Source organism: Mandrillus leucophaeus, unplaced genomic scaffold (genome assembly GCF_000951045.1).
Source record: "Mandrillus leucophaeus isolate KB7577 unplaced genomic scaffold, Mleu.le_1.0 Scaffold282, whole genome shotgun sequence".
NCBI classification, from domain to species: Eukaryota; Metazoa; Chordata; class Mammalia; order Primates; family Cercopithecidae; genus Mandrillus; species Mandrillus leucophaeus.
In genome coordinates, this window is record NW_012102943.1 from 2,886,083 (window position 1) to 2,897,499 (window position 11,417).

At 49.1% G+C, this 11,417-nt stretch overlaps 1 protein-coding gene across 2 annotated transcripts in view; it reads right to left on the reverse strand.

Annotated features, from left to right (window-relative positions):
* AFAP1L1 (actin filament associated protein 1-like 1) overlaps positions 1 to 11,417 on the reverse strand; it is a 65,398-nt gene that overhangs the window by 16,782 nt on the left and 37,199 nt on the right. For both annotated transcript variants that reach the window (XM_011985389.1, XM_011985390.1), the window contains exons 8-14: positions 10,786 to 10,965; positions 8,714 to 8,806; positions 5,329 to 5,422; positions 4,940 to 5,092; positions 3,332 to 3,543; positions 1,569 to 1,714; positions 819 to 891 (exon numbers count right to left, since the gene is read on the reverse strand). In XM_011985389.1, the coding sequence (XP_011840779.1) occupies positions 819 to 891; positions 1,569 to 1,714; positions 3,332 to 3,543; positions 4,940 to 5,092; positions 5,329 to 5,422; positions 8,714 to 8,806; positions 10,786 to 10,965 (951 nt within the window). The remainder of the gene's footprint in view (positions 1 to 818; positions 892 to 1,568; positions 1,715 to 3,331; positions 3,544 to 4,939; positions 5,093 to 5,328; positions 5,423 to 8,713; positions 8,807 to 10,785; positions 10,966 to 11,417) is intronic.

An 11,417-nucleotide genomic window follows, 5' to 3' on the forward strand; every position in this document is an offset into this window, starting at 1 on the left:
CCACTAAACTCTGCAACTGAGAAAAACCTCAAGCGGCATCCACAGGTTTATCTGAGTCTGAAGAAAGATCATATGAACAGAAGGATGACTGGAGAAATTTCCAGAAAAGGGAGTCCTAGAGGTGAAAACTCAGTGTGTCATCGAGCACCATCCAAGGCAGAGGTCCTGTCCGCAGACACATCTGCAGACACAGCTTAATTGCCTCTCTCTCCTGCTAATGGTGAGGCCTGACCCACCCACCAGCGTCTGGTTGGAATGTGGCTCTCCTCTTGCTCTCTGAGGGAGGAGACAGCACAGGGCATGCTGCCAGGAGCATTCCAGGTCATGTGATGGCTACTCAGGCCTCACTGTAAATTAGTAAGTTGGTATCTCCCTGGCTTAGCAAGCAAAACATGGAGACTGGCCTGGGAGCTGAAGCTCCCAGATCACGAAGTCACTAGGTGAAGGCTTGCAGGTTGGCCCCAGAGTCAGCACCTGCCCCAGACACCACAGAATCAGGAGGATAAGTTCACAGAGCGGTAAACAGGACCCAGCATCTTGCTCAAACTGGAGACGATGCCTCACCTTTTGGTACTGCTTGGCAGTCTACAGAGCCCTTTCTTCCTCCCAACCTGGGTCTCTTTCCACTGCACCACCCAGCCTCCTGTGCCAGGGATTCCTCATCCTGAGCCATGCTCTATGATAAGAAGGGGCTCCCCTTCTAGCTACTGCTGCTTAAATGAAAGTGATCTCTCTGAGGAGAAGGTAAAGAGAGCAGAAAGAGGGAGAGCTAATAAGTGGCCTTTGTCACATTCCTGGGCAGCCCCAAGGGACTGTACCTGCATCTTTTCATAAGGAACATCATCATAAACTCGGGGCTCAGGCCACTGATTCTGGCAGGATCTTGCATATCTAGAAAATAAAAGGTACAACGACAATGACAATGACAATGACAATGACAATGATGCTTTTCGACTTACAGTGTTTTCCTGTCTACCACTCTCATTGATTCTGGCAGAAACTCTTAAGGCAGGTCAGAAGATTAGTAAAAGCAAGATGGCAGGAAGCACTGTGTCATGGGCTGTGTTAGGGTGTCACAGACAGGACCAATGTGATTCTCATAACAACCTGCAAGGCAGGTAATTCATCACCACCATTCTATGAGTCAGAAAACAGAGATCTGAGATGGCAAGCAACCACTGCAAGCTTCCACTGCTGGTGGTGACCAAGCTGGGACTCGAACCTGGCTCTTCTAGTACCTGAATGCCATATACTAGCCATGTGCCCATGATCAAGTGTGTGAAAGCTTAAAGTCCCGTGGCATGAGGGCAGAACCCAGGCCACTACTTCAAGGCTTCTCTACTTTTGCTCCTTCCATCCACAGCTTGCCTCTGACCCTGGGCTACCTCCTTCAGCCAGCTCCCCACTCTTTGCTGTAAGAGGAAGACACCCATTTCAACTTCCCAAGGAAGCAGAGCTTTCCTTAGCTCCTCCCTTCCCTCCCAGTGCCCAGGGCTGTACTCAGCCTCTGAGAGGGATGGAGACAGGAAAAGTCCTGGGCAGGTGCGGCCGGTGCAGCTGACACTTACAGGAAGGAGTTGCGCCCAGCACTGACGATGCTGGTTAAGGTCTCCACATCCACGTAGTCATAGTGCAGCGCCTCTGGAGTGACTCTGGAGCCCATCTCCACCAGCAGCAGCCCGAGCCAGCGACCCATGTCCTCTGAACAGCTTGCCTGAAGGACAGGAGGCAAAGGTAGAGTTCATTTTCCTACTGTCAGAGCTTCTGGAGACCTATTGACTTCAGCCAAACCCAGAAATATTTGTAAGTACTGACTATGTACCCGATACTCAGGGGTCAAAGAGGAATAAGATTACAGCACACATCCAGAAATCCAAGAGGCTCCCTTCTTCCATCTATTCAGGTTTCCATTCAAATGTCACCTGCTCAGAGAGGCCCTCCCTGATGACCTCTCTAAGACAGAGGCCTCCCTACCCTCACTTTCCATTCTCAGAGCCTTCCCCAACCATTAGGATATAAAACCAACATTTCGGTGTTCTCTGAATTTTTAAAAACTATTTATTTTTTATTAGAAGAGGTCATTTCTCATATAACTCAATCAAAATTTTTTCTTGTGTTACAATTGCCAAATAATTACAATACTGTATATAGGAAAATCTCCAAGAAGTTGCCAGTCAACTAAACGTGGACTTATGTTAATTCTCATTTAAAGAGCATCTTATAAAATTAAATTAGCACACAAATACTGAACTTGAATAAATAAAGCACATTTTTTGCTCATGTATAAGAGAAATAAGAGACCTATCTCAAACTACCAAAAATAAAAGTGAGTTACAGAGAAGATATTTTTTGAAATTTAAGAACTGAGAGAGGCAGTGGGTCTTGGGCAGAAAACAAGACCAAGAGGTCAGGTTCTAGGACAAGACCAAGAGACCACTGGTGGACCCCTGGATAAAGCACATGGCTGCCTTGGCCTCAGTTTCCTATCTGTAATGGGAGAAATTAGTTTTCTGTTTTCCTCTAGTGTTAACATTTAAAATTCTAAATTGCCAAAGGGTTGCCATGTGGAAGAGAGTCCACGTATTCTGCGTGACCTCAGAGAGGAGGCTACTGCCTGTGAGTAAGGACAGTGAATTGGTGAAATGAAATCATACTTCATTCACTCATTTGTTCAACAAATATTTCTAGAGCCCATAGTATTCTAGTGCAGGACATCCTGGCGAGTTCTGGAAAAACAAAAGTATGCAGAATAGGCCTAGTTATTGCCTTCCTGGAGCTCAAAGATTTCAACTCAGTATGGGGAAAATCTGTCTAAAATTTGAATTGCTCAATGGGAGGGGCATGGACCTTCTCCTCCACCAGAGGAGGGTACCGGTGAAAGGTCTTAGAGGGGATTCCAGAATCTGAATGGGCTAGACTAGACTAGATGCCTTTCAGGCTTGGGATTTTAAGGTAAGGGAGAAAAAACAAACCTTGGTTCTGGTGCTGCCAGATTTAGTGAATAAAAATACAGAATGTTTTGTTTAATTTGAATGTCAGATGAACAATAATAGTTTAGTATCGATAGAGCTCCAATCTTGCGTGGCACATACCTACATTTTTATGAAAACGTTCCGGGTAATGTTCATGGCTTACCTGAAATTCAAATTAAGTGGGTGTCCTGTATGTTGTCTTATAATCCTACTTGGGTCACCTGACAGGAGTGGGGCTTGTTTTCCTTCCCCTTCAGTCCCCATGGTGTCAGCAGCAAGGGCTCCCCCAAACAAAAACACAACACTCAGACCAGAGTCCCCAGACCAAGCACCACCCGCATCCCACCCTCTCCTCTCACCTCTAAGATGGCCACCTCCTGCCGGTTGCGCAGGATCCTGAAGGCAAACGGGTGTCGGGGCCCAAAGCCCGGGGCCACCTCACAGCCTTGCAGGACGATGGCGTTTACGTGGGTTCGCAGGTCCGTGTGGTCCTTGTGGAAATACAGAGTGTTGCACTTCAGGCGGCACCAGCGTTCCTTCCAGCCCTGGTTCACCAGCACGTTCAGGTAGCCTGGAGGAGACAGTGGTGTGAGGTTCCCACAGCCTGCCCCGGGACAGCATGGGGACGCAAGGTGGCTCCTTGTGTCTGCTGGAAAGAAGACCTCAGGGTCCTGGTTAGCTTTCTCTCCCCTGTGACCTCAGGGTGACCTTGGGCATGCTTTTCTGAGTTTATTTCTTACCTGTGAAACAAGGACTGATAATGGCATTCGTACATGTCTGCACAGCCTTTGGGCCACACCAAGCTTGATGAAAAGGGCAGCAACTACTGCGTATGATATAAAAAACACAACTCTTTTGCCTTTTCTCCCCAAATCAAAACTGTTACTGAAAGATGGAAAATAATGGATGATGCTGACACCCAGTGGCAGCGTGTGGGAACAAAAATGTCTCGCCTACATAATCCTAAAATTGACCAAGGCACAGCTGCTATGTAGCTAATGACCCACAGGTTTAGAATTCCCTCTTAATGTTTTAGATTTAAATTTGTTTATTTTTACCATGATGCACTCTGATTCACTGATTACAAAATATTTCTTTGTAACCATATATTTATTTATGTATTTATTTTTTGAGACTGGGTCTCCCTCTGTCACCTAAGCTGGAGTATGGTGTCTCTATCATGGCTCAAGTGATCCTCCCACCTCAGCCTCCCAAGTAGCTGGGATTACAGGCATACACCACCATGCTTGGCTAATTTTTGTATTTTTGGTATAGACAGGGTTTCACCATGTTACCCAGGCTGGACTCAAACTCCAGGGCTCAAGCGATCCTCCCGCCTCGGCCTCCCAAAGTGCTGGGATTACAGAGGTGAGCCACTGCACCTGGTCTTGCCATGTACTTTTATAATATTTTTTTCAGGGTTAGAATATTACTGCATATCCAAAATATATGATTTTTAAAAACTGGATTCCAGTACATGGAACACTACATTTACATGAGCAGAATAATGTTTTCCCCTTCAAATCACTTTTAATTCACATTGAATGCATCTATAATAAAAAGTACCTAAATATTTTTCTCCAATAAATTTCCCTATAATATAGGTTGTTACTTATACACCTGGCACACTCTATGCTGGGAAATGAGATACCCCTGACTTGTTATCGTGGAGGAAACTGAGAAACTGAGGCCCAGAGATGGGCGGTGATTTGGACTAAGGTCACAAGGAGCATAGAAATACAGTGGTCAGCTGGCTTTTCCTTTGGTTGAGTGTCAGGGCCTCTGGAAAGAGAAGTGATGGGAAAGCCTAGAGTGTTAATGGAGTGGGGCTTAGCCTCCCAGTAGGCTGGGATCCCCTCCCCTGCCCTGGGGGTGAGGTGGATGAGGCATGAGGTCTCCTGGCCTCAGCCCCAGAAGCCCGCGCCCACAGGACCTGAACACCCTTCATCCCCGTGCCCTGGACCCACCACAGCAGGGAACCTCCTCCTCGGTGGAGGACGTCTGCAGGTCATCGGCCAGTGGCTTCTTCTTGGAAAAGCTGATGATACGGGTGATCTTGCGGCCTGCGGCCCTGCTCATTGAGCCCTTCAGTTCTGCCAGGCTGCTCTTCTTCCCTTTGCCTGTTGGGGAAATGGGTCAGGGGAGTGGAGGGAGCCCTGAGTCTCACCCATCCTTAGTCTTCCCTGTGGCCTTTTCAGCCTGCACACAGGATGGGCCTGCAGCTCCAGGGATGGCAGGCCAGGTCACCTTACCCAGGTCTCCAGAATGATCAGAACCTACTCTGCCGCTGTGTGCCCATGGGCAGGGCCCTGCCCAGTTCCAGCATTCCCCAGCCTGAGCCCCCAGAGGCTCCTACCGTGATCACAGGTCTCCCGGCGGCCAAGGGTAGAACAGTTGTCGCCCATGCCAACGCTGTCAGAATCTGAGGTCTGCTTCTCTTGGGACAGCCTCTGAGGAGGGACACAGACAGTCCCCCATCAGAGGGCACATTCGGAGGTACCCAAATTTCCCTTTATTGGTTCGATCTCCCTCCAACTCCCCCAGCACATGATAATTAGTTAACAAATGTTTGTCAGCAATTATCCTGTGCCTGATACCATACCAGGTATTGGAAAGACAACCATGACTTAGATATGGTTATGTCTTTGGGCAATTCACAGTCCATTTGGGGAGGGAGGCAATTAATTATAACACTTTGAAATGAATGTCTTAGGAATTTGGACTGTATTTGGCAGGTGACAGGGAGCTGGGAAAGTATTTAAGTGGAACACTAATGTAATCCAAATTGGTTTAGGAAGTTACTTCCAGTGGCATTGTGGGGATAGAAAAGAGGGGACAAGACTGGAAGCAAAAGAGCCACTTAAGAGAGTGTCATCCTGGTCATGATGAGACTCAACAAGAGCATGAACCAAGATGACAGTGAGGATGGGGAAAAACAGATGAGCTGGCAGACATTTTCAAAATAGTCATGGTGGGACCTGGTGACCAGCAGGAGTCCATTATGATCCTAACTCGGAGAAGAGGATGGGAAGGGGACACACACCCACACACGCACACACAACATGTCAACAATTTCATTTCCAGCCCAAATTAGTTTTACTCGTGACACCAACTCCAGACCATTCATCGATTCATTCATACAAGGTCCATTAAGTGTCTACTAGGTACCATGGGATGTAGAGTGGAAGTAATGATGACTCTCTTACCACTTATTAGCTATGGGAATGTGGGAAAGTGCTTCTGTCTCCCCAAGGCTGGGTTTTCTCACTTGAATTCCACCCACTTCAGAGGGCTGCTGTGAGGGAGCCAGCCCAAGTGAAGGCCCACGGACTGTATCATTTCTAACACCTGTGTGGTGTGCTGCCATCTTTCTTCAAGGAGCTAAACTGTGCCAGCCACACTTGGGCCAGGATTAAATGACATCCACCCACTTAAGAAGGTGGAATTACAGAGCTCTGAGGCCCCAAAGCCTTTCCTGCCAAGATCCTCTCAAACCAGGCTCAGGGCTGCTTCACCATAAGCAACGGGGGACGGAGAGGACAGGCGATCATGGGCACCTCTCAATGTCCAAAGGGCTGGAAACATGACAGCTGTCAGAAAGGGGACAGGACTGTCGAGTATGAAGAATCACCTCTTCAAATGGTGAAACAGAAGCTATGGCTGCATGTGTTCGGCAATGGTGTACAGATGGTACATTTTTCATCAAGATAGAGCAAATACAAAGAGGTACCGTGAGCACTTTGGAATGAACTCGATGGTGACGCTGCAATCACATGATTCTGTGGAGAAGAGACCTACCAATATCACGTCCTCACCCTCACTCTCCACCCAAAATACCACCCCCAACATCCTAGTTACCCTCCCTGTGGACGCTCAGCCACAGGAAATCTCAACTCTACCAGCTTGCCTCTTCTTCCTCTCTACACACCCTTCAAACTGCACCACAGCATGCGCTGGCAAGTGTGTGCACACACACACTCACACACTGACACCGTCAACGCTGCTTTCCCTCTGGCCTCACGCATGGCAAAGGCTAAGTGAGGATAGGGTTGAGCTTCTCCTCCTGCATCCACCTGGGCACATCTTCCACTCCTGGTGACTCTGCCTGATCCCATACCTTTGCTTCTGTTCCCTCCCCTCGGCCCACCTTTGCCTCAGTGAAATCTTGCCTATGCCTTAAGGCTCAATATAGGCGCCCATCTTCCCTTACCCTTCTCATCCTTCCAGCCAGTGTGGGCCCCTGTTCCACTCACTGTAGCTTTCTGCGATACTCTAACAGGCTGGTGGGCTCTCCTTTCTCTCTGAGCTTAGCCATACTGGCCGTTTTCACTTCCATGCTTCTTCCTGCTCCTGTACCTTTTCCCTCTGCTTAGAGTGCCTTTTCCCTCCTCTTCCCTGCTAATTTTTCATCTTCATTTGAAATATCACTTCCTCAGAGAAGCCTTCTTGGGGCGCTGAGGCAGAGGCAGGGCCCTAGGGTACCTGGTACTTTTCCCTCCTAGCATTTACACAGCTTGGCATTTATAAGTCCGTGTGACTGTTTGATTCACGTCTACTTCCTACTGGGCTGGAAGTGCTGTGAGGGCAGGGCTTGCACCTGTTTGTGTTTGGACTGCATTTCAATGGCTAGCACAGTTCCTGGGGTGCCCTGGGTACTCACCGAGTACCTGTCAAGCAGGTGCCCAGGATCCTGACCTTGAGAGGAGGGGCAACATGGTCATCAAGAACTAGACCATCTGGGTTCAAATCCTGGCTATGGTTCTTATTTACTATGTGACCTTGGGCAAATCTCTGTCTTAGCTTTCTCCTCTGAAAATGTACCTGCCCAAAGAGTTCTTATGAAAATCACCTCAGGTAATACACGTAAAGCGTTTAGTACACTGCAGGGCATGCAGTCACAGTCTATAAATACAAGCCTTGATTACATCATGCAAGGCCCGTGTCTGTGGGTCTTAACCCTTCCCCTCGACTGTAATGTCCTTAAGGGGAGGACTTGGGTCCAGGGCCCTTTGTTACCCACAATACCTGGCAATGTGTAGGTACTGGGACATATTTGCCAACAGCCTGACCAACTGGCTAATGCCTGCTTCTCTCATGTTCCAGACAGGCACCCTCCTTCTCTTTCTTCTTTCTCTCTCTCTTTTCTTTCTTTTTTTCTGAGACAGGGTCTCACTCTGTTGCCCAGGCTGGAGTGCAGTGGCACGATCATGGCTCACTGCAGCCTCCATCTGCCAGGCTCAAGCAATTCTCCTACCTTAGCCTCCTGAGTAGTGGGGACTACAGGCATGTGCCACCACACCTGGATAATAGTTTTGTAATTTTTGTGTTTTAGAGATGAGGTCTCACTGTGTTGTCCAGGCTGGTCTTGAACTCCTGGGCTCAAGTGATGTGCCCGCCTTGGCCTCCCAAAGTGCTGGGATTATACACCCTCCTTTTCTAATTGACAAATTTCAACTTATTTTTCATGGCACGATTGCAACGTGACCTCCTCCCCTCCTGGCAGGTGCGTCACTCCCTCCTCTGGTTTGTGTTGCCCTTTGGGCACAGGCACTCGTTTGTTCATGCATTCATGAATTCAGGAGACATTTATTAAGCACCTACTGTTGTGCCAGCTCTGTGCTGGGCACCTACAGTTTGGCAGTTGCCCGGCTTTCCCCCCAGCCAGTGAGTTCCCCTGGGGTTGAGCCTGTGTTGAGTGGCCACTGCCTGGCCTGGGGAAGACCTAGTGGAGACAGATATACCTTGTCCGGGTCCAACCTGCACAGGAGGACTGGGGATCTGGGCACCTCCACTCCCTCGGCTCCCCCAACTGGCTTGCTCACTTCTCGGATGACCTGTGAAGAGGACACACAGCTGTAAACGGGTGGGCAGGGAAGCTGTGGATGCAAAGGAAGAATGGGGTCTGTGTGGTGAATGCTGTAGAACAGAGGGTCAGGGCCACTGTGGGGAACAGATGGGCTGACATAGCCGCCTGTACATGCGTGGGGCACACTGGGGTTTGTAAAGGCTTTCTCCCATATCTGTCCCCTGGGTTGAAAAGACACAAGGATGGGAACCAAGAGGCTTATTGCTAATTAGCTGTGTGGTCTTGGAAGAGCCACTTCCCTGCTCTGGGCCTCAGTGTCCACATCTGCAACATGGGAATGATCCTAGTCCTCTGCTTTCCTCCTTGGGTTGCCTGAGGACGGTGGGACCACAGATGTGAAGAGTGATGGGAACCATAAAGCCTCACAAGCGTGAGGGACCTGCTTCTGTGACCATGCGCACCTTTACAGCAACCTGTAGGGCAGCTGGAGTTATCACCTCTATCTCCTAAAGGCATCCACTCACTTGCCAAGGCCACACAGCAGTAAGCATGAGATCAGGAAATAACCACAGCCACCATTTGTTGCTCACCTATCTGGTGGCTTTCTGTGGATTATCCCATTTTATCCCTCAGCAGCCTTGTGAGCCCTGAGTTACAGCTTAAGATGACGAGCCTTGCAGAGGCAAAGCCACCTTTAGGTGCAGCAGAGCCAGAAACTAAATGCAGGCAGTTCAGCTGCCCACTGTTAACCTCTGGCTAACTGCTGCCCAGGATCAATGTCAAGGCAGGTCTCTTTTAACTCCAGTCTAGGGCTCCGTCTGCTGACCTCACCAGTCCGTGGAGGGGTACAGGCTCCCCCAGCAGGCAGGTTCTCCCCTTCCTTCCCTCCTGAGACAAAGAGGTAATGAGAAACACCAAATGTTCCATCAGGGGCGCTGGTTATCACAGGAAGGAAGGGGCTGGGTAGGGAGGGAGGTGTTTGGTTTCATTGTTCCAGCAGGAAGATCAGAGGAGGAAAGGACGGTGTCAGAGTGAAGTAGAGGTGGTGCAGGGATGGGGGTCTGCTGTAAAGGAATGGGGGGCAGGGCATCACAATCATCATGGAAGTAATTACTGACAGTTGCCACACACTCACTGCCTGGCAGGCACTGTGCCGAGTGCTCTCCAGAATCCTTCCAAGGACCATTTCACAGATGAAAAAAACAGGCACAGAGGGGCAAAGTCATTTGCAGAAGGTCACACAACCAGTAAGTGCCCCTTAGGCCTGGGGCTTGACTCAAGTGTGGGTGCCACAAAGTCCCCTCTCCCATGTCATCACTATGTCATCCTGCCTATGGCCTTTGGAGGAGACTTACTTCTTAGCTTCAAATTCTGGCTCCAATCACTTTGGTTGTGTGACCTTTGGCAAGTCACATAAGTTCTCAAAGCTGCGTCTTAGTTTCCTCATCTGTGAAAAGGGAACAATAATATTTTGTCCCATTTTCAAGCAGAAATGAGGTCAGGTATGTAAAGCTCTTGGCACAATGCATGGCACAAAGTAAGTGCTCATTTTTTGGTAACTCTCATCGTTCCGTGTAGCTGCAGAGGCAGAAGCTGGCCCATGGGTGGTCATTACAAGGATGTACGTTTCAAGGCAAGGAAGGATTTTTCCTTTATTGTTGTTGTTGTTTTAAGAATTCACTGGTCTAATGATGAAATCAGCTTCCTTTGTAGATATTAAGCTTCCAGTTCCAGGAGGTATACAAGTGCAGCCTGAACAAGCCCACAGTAAGGATTTGGAAAGGGAATTCAAATAACTAGAAGGAACATAGGTCTCCAGCATGAAGTCTGCCTCCTGGAGACATCTGAGGCCCATTTCCATACATAAACCCTAGCCACACACAGGGCATTTGGGCTCAGGCACTGAGCAAGAGGCTCTTCCAGGGACAGGAGCCAGCTCTACTGAGGGCTGGCTTGGGGAAGAGAGAAAGGGTGGGAAGGTGGGAAGGTCAGGTGCAGGCCACGCACCTTCAGCCACTCCTCGGCCTGCTCTCGGCTCTGCAATGACAGCACCAAGACCTCGGTAGCCCCCTGGGTGAAACGTAGCTCATGCCTCTTGTGCCGGCTGTCCTTGGGCACGTAGATGACGCTGCAGGTATCCAGTGCCAACCTCAGATGCGGCTGCCGGTCCTTGGAGCTTTTATAACACTGGACAGGGAGAGAAAGGCATCAGGATCTTCTGAAGTAGAGGGTAGAGGAGAGAGATATCCTCACACAAAGGCTCGGGGGAGGCCCGACCTCCCTTTAGAGGCCTCCCCCACCCTAGCCATGGGCACTGTGCGAGGATAGCTGAAGGGTCCAGACTGTTCACCCTGGAAGACAAGCCTGGGAGGAGGCATCTTTGGGCAATTTTCAGTCACAACTACCTATTTGGGAAGAGGCAGACTGTAGCATAATCCTAGGAAGACCAGGTTATCCTAAAGAACCAGAGAAGGAATGGGCTGGTTCGGGAGGAAGCCAGTTAAAAATCTACCTGGCAGGAATTTGGGAGACAGAATTCTAGCAGAGATGGAGGGTTGGCCTTGGGAAGTCAATAGTTTATGAATAATGATTCTCACTTCCCCATCTTTTTTTATGAGTCCAGCATTACTTTCATACCA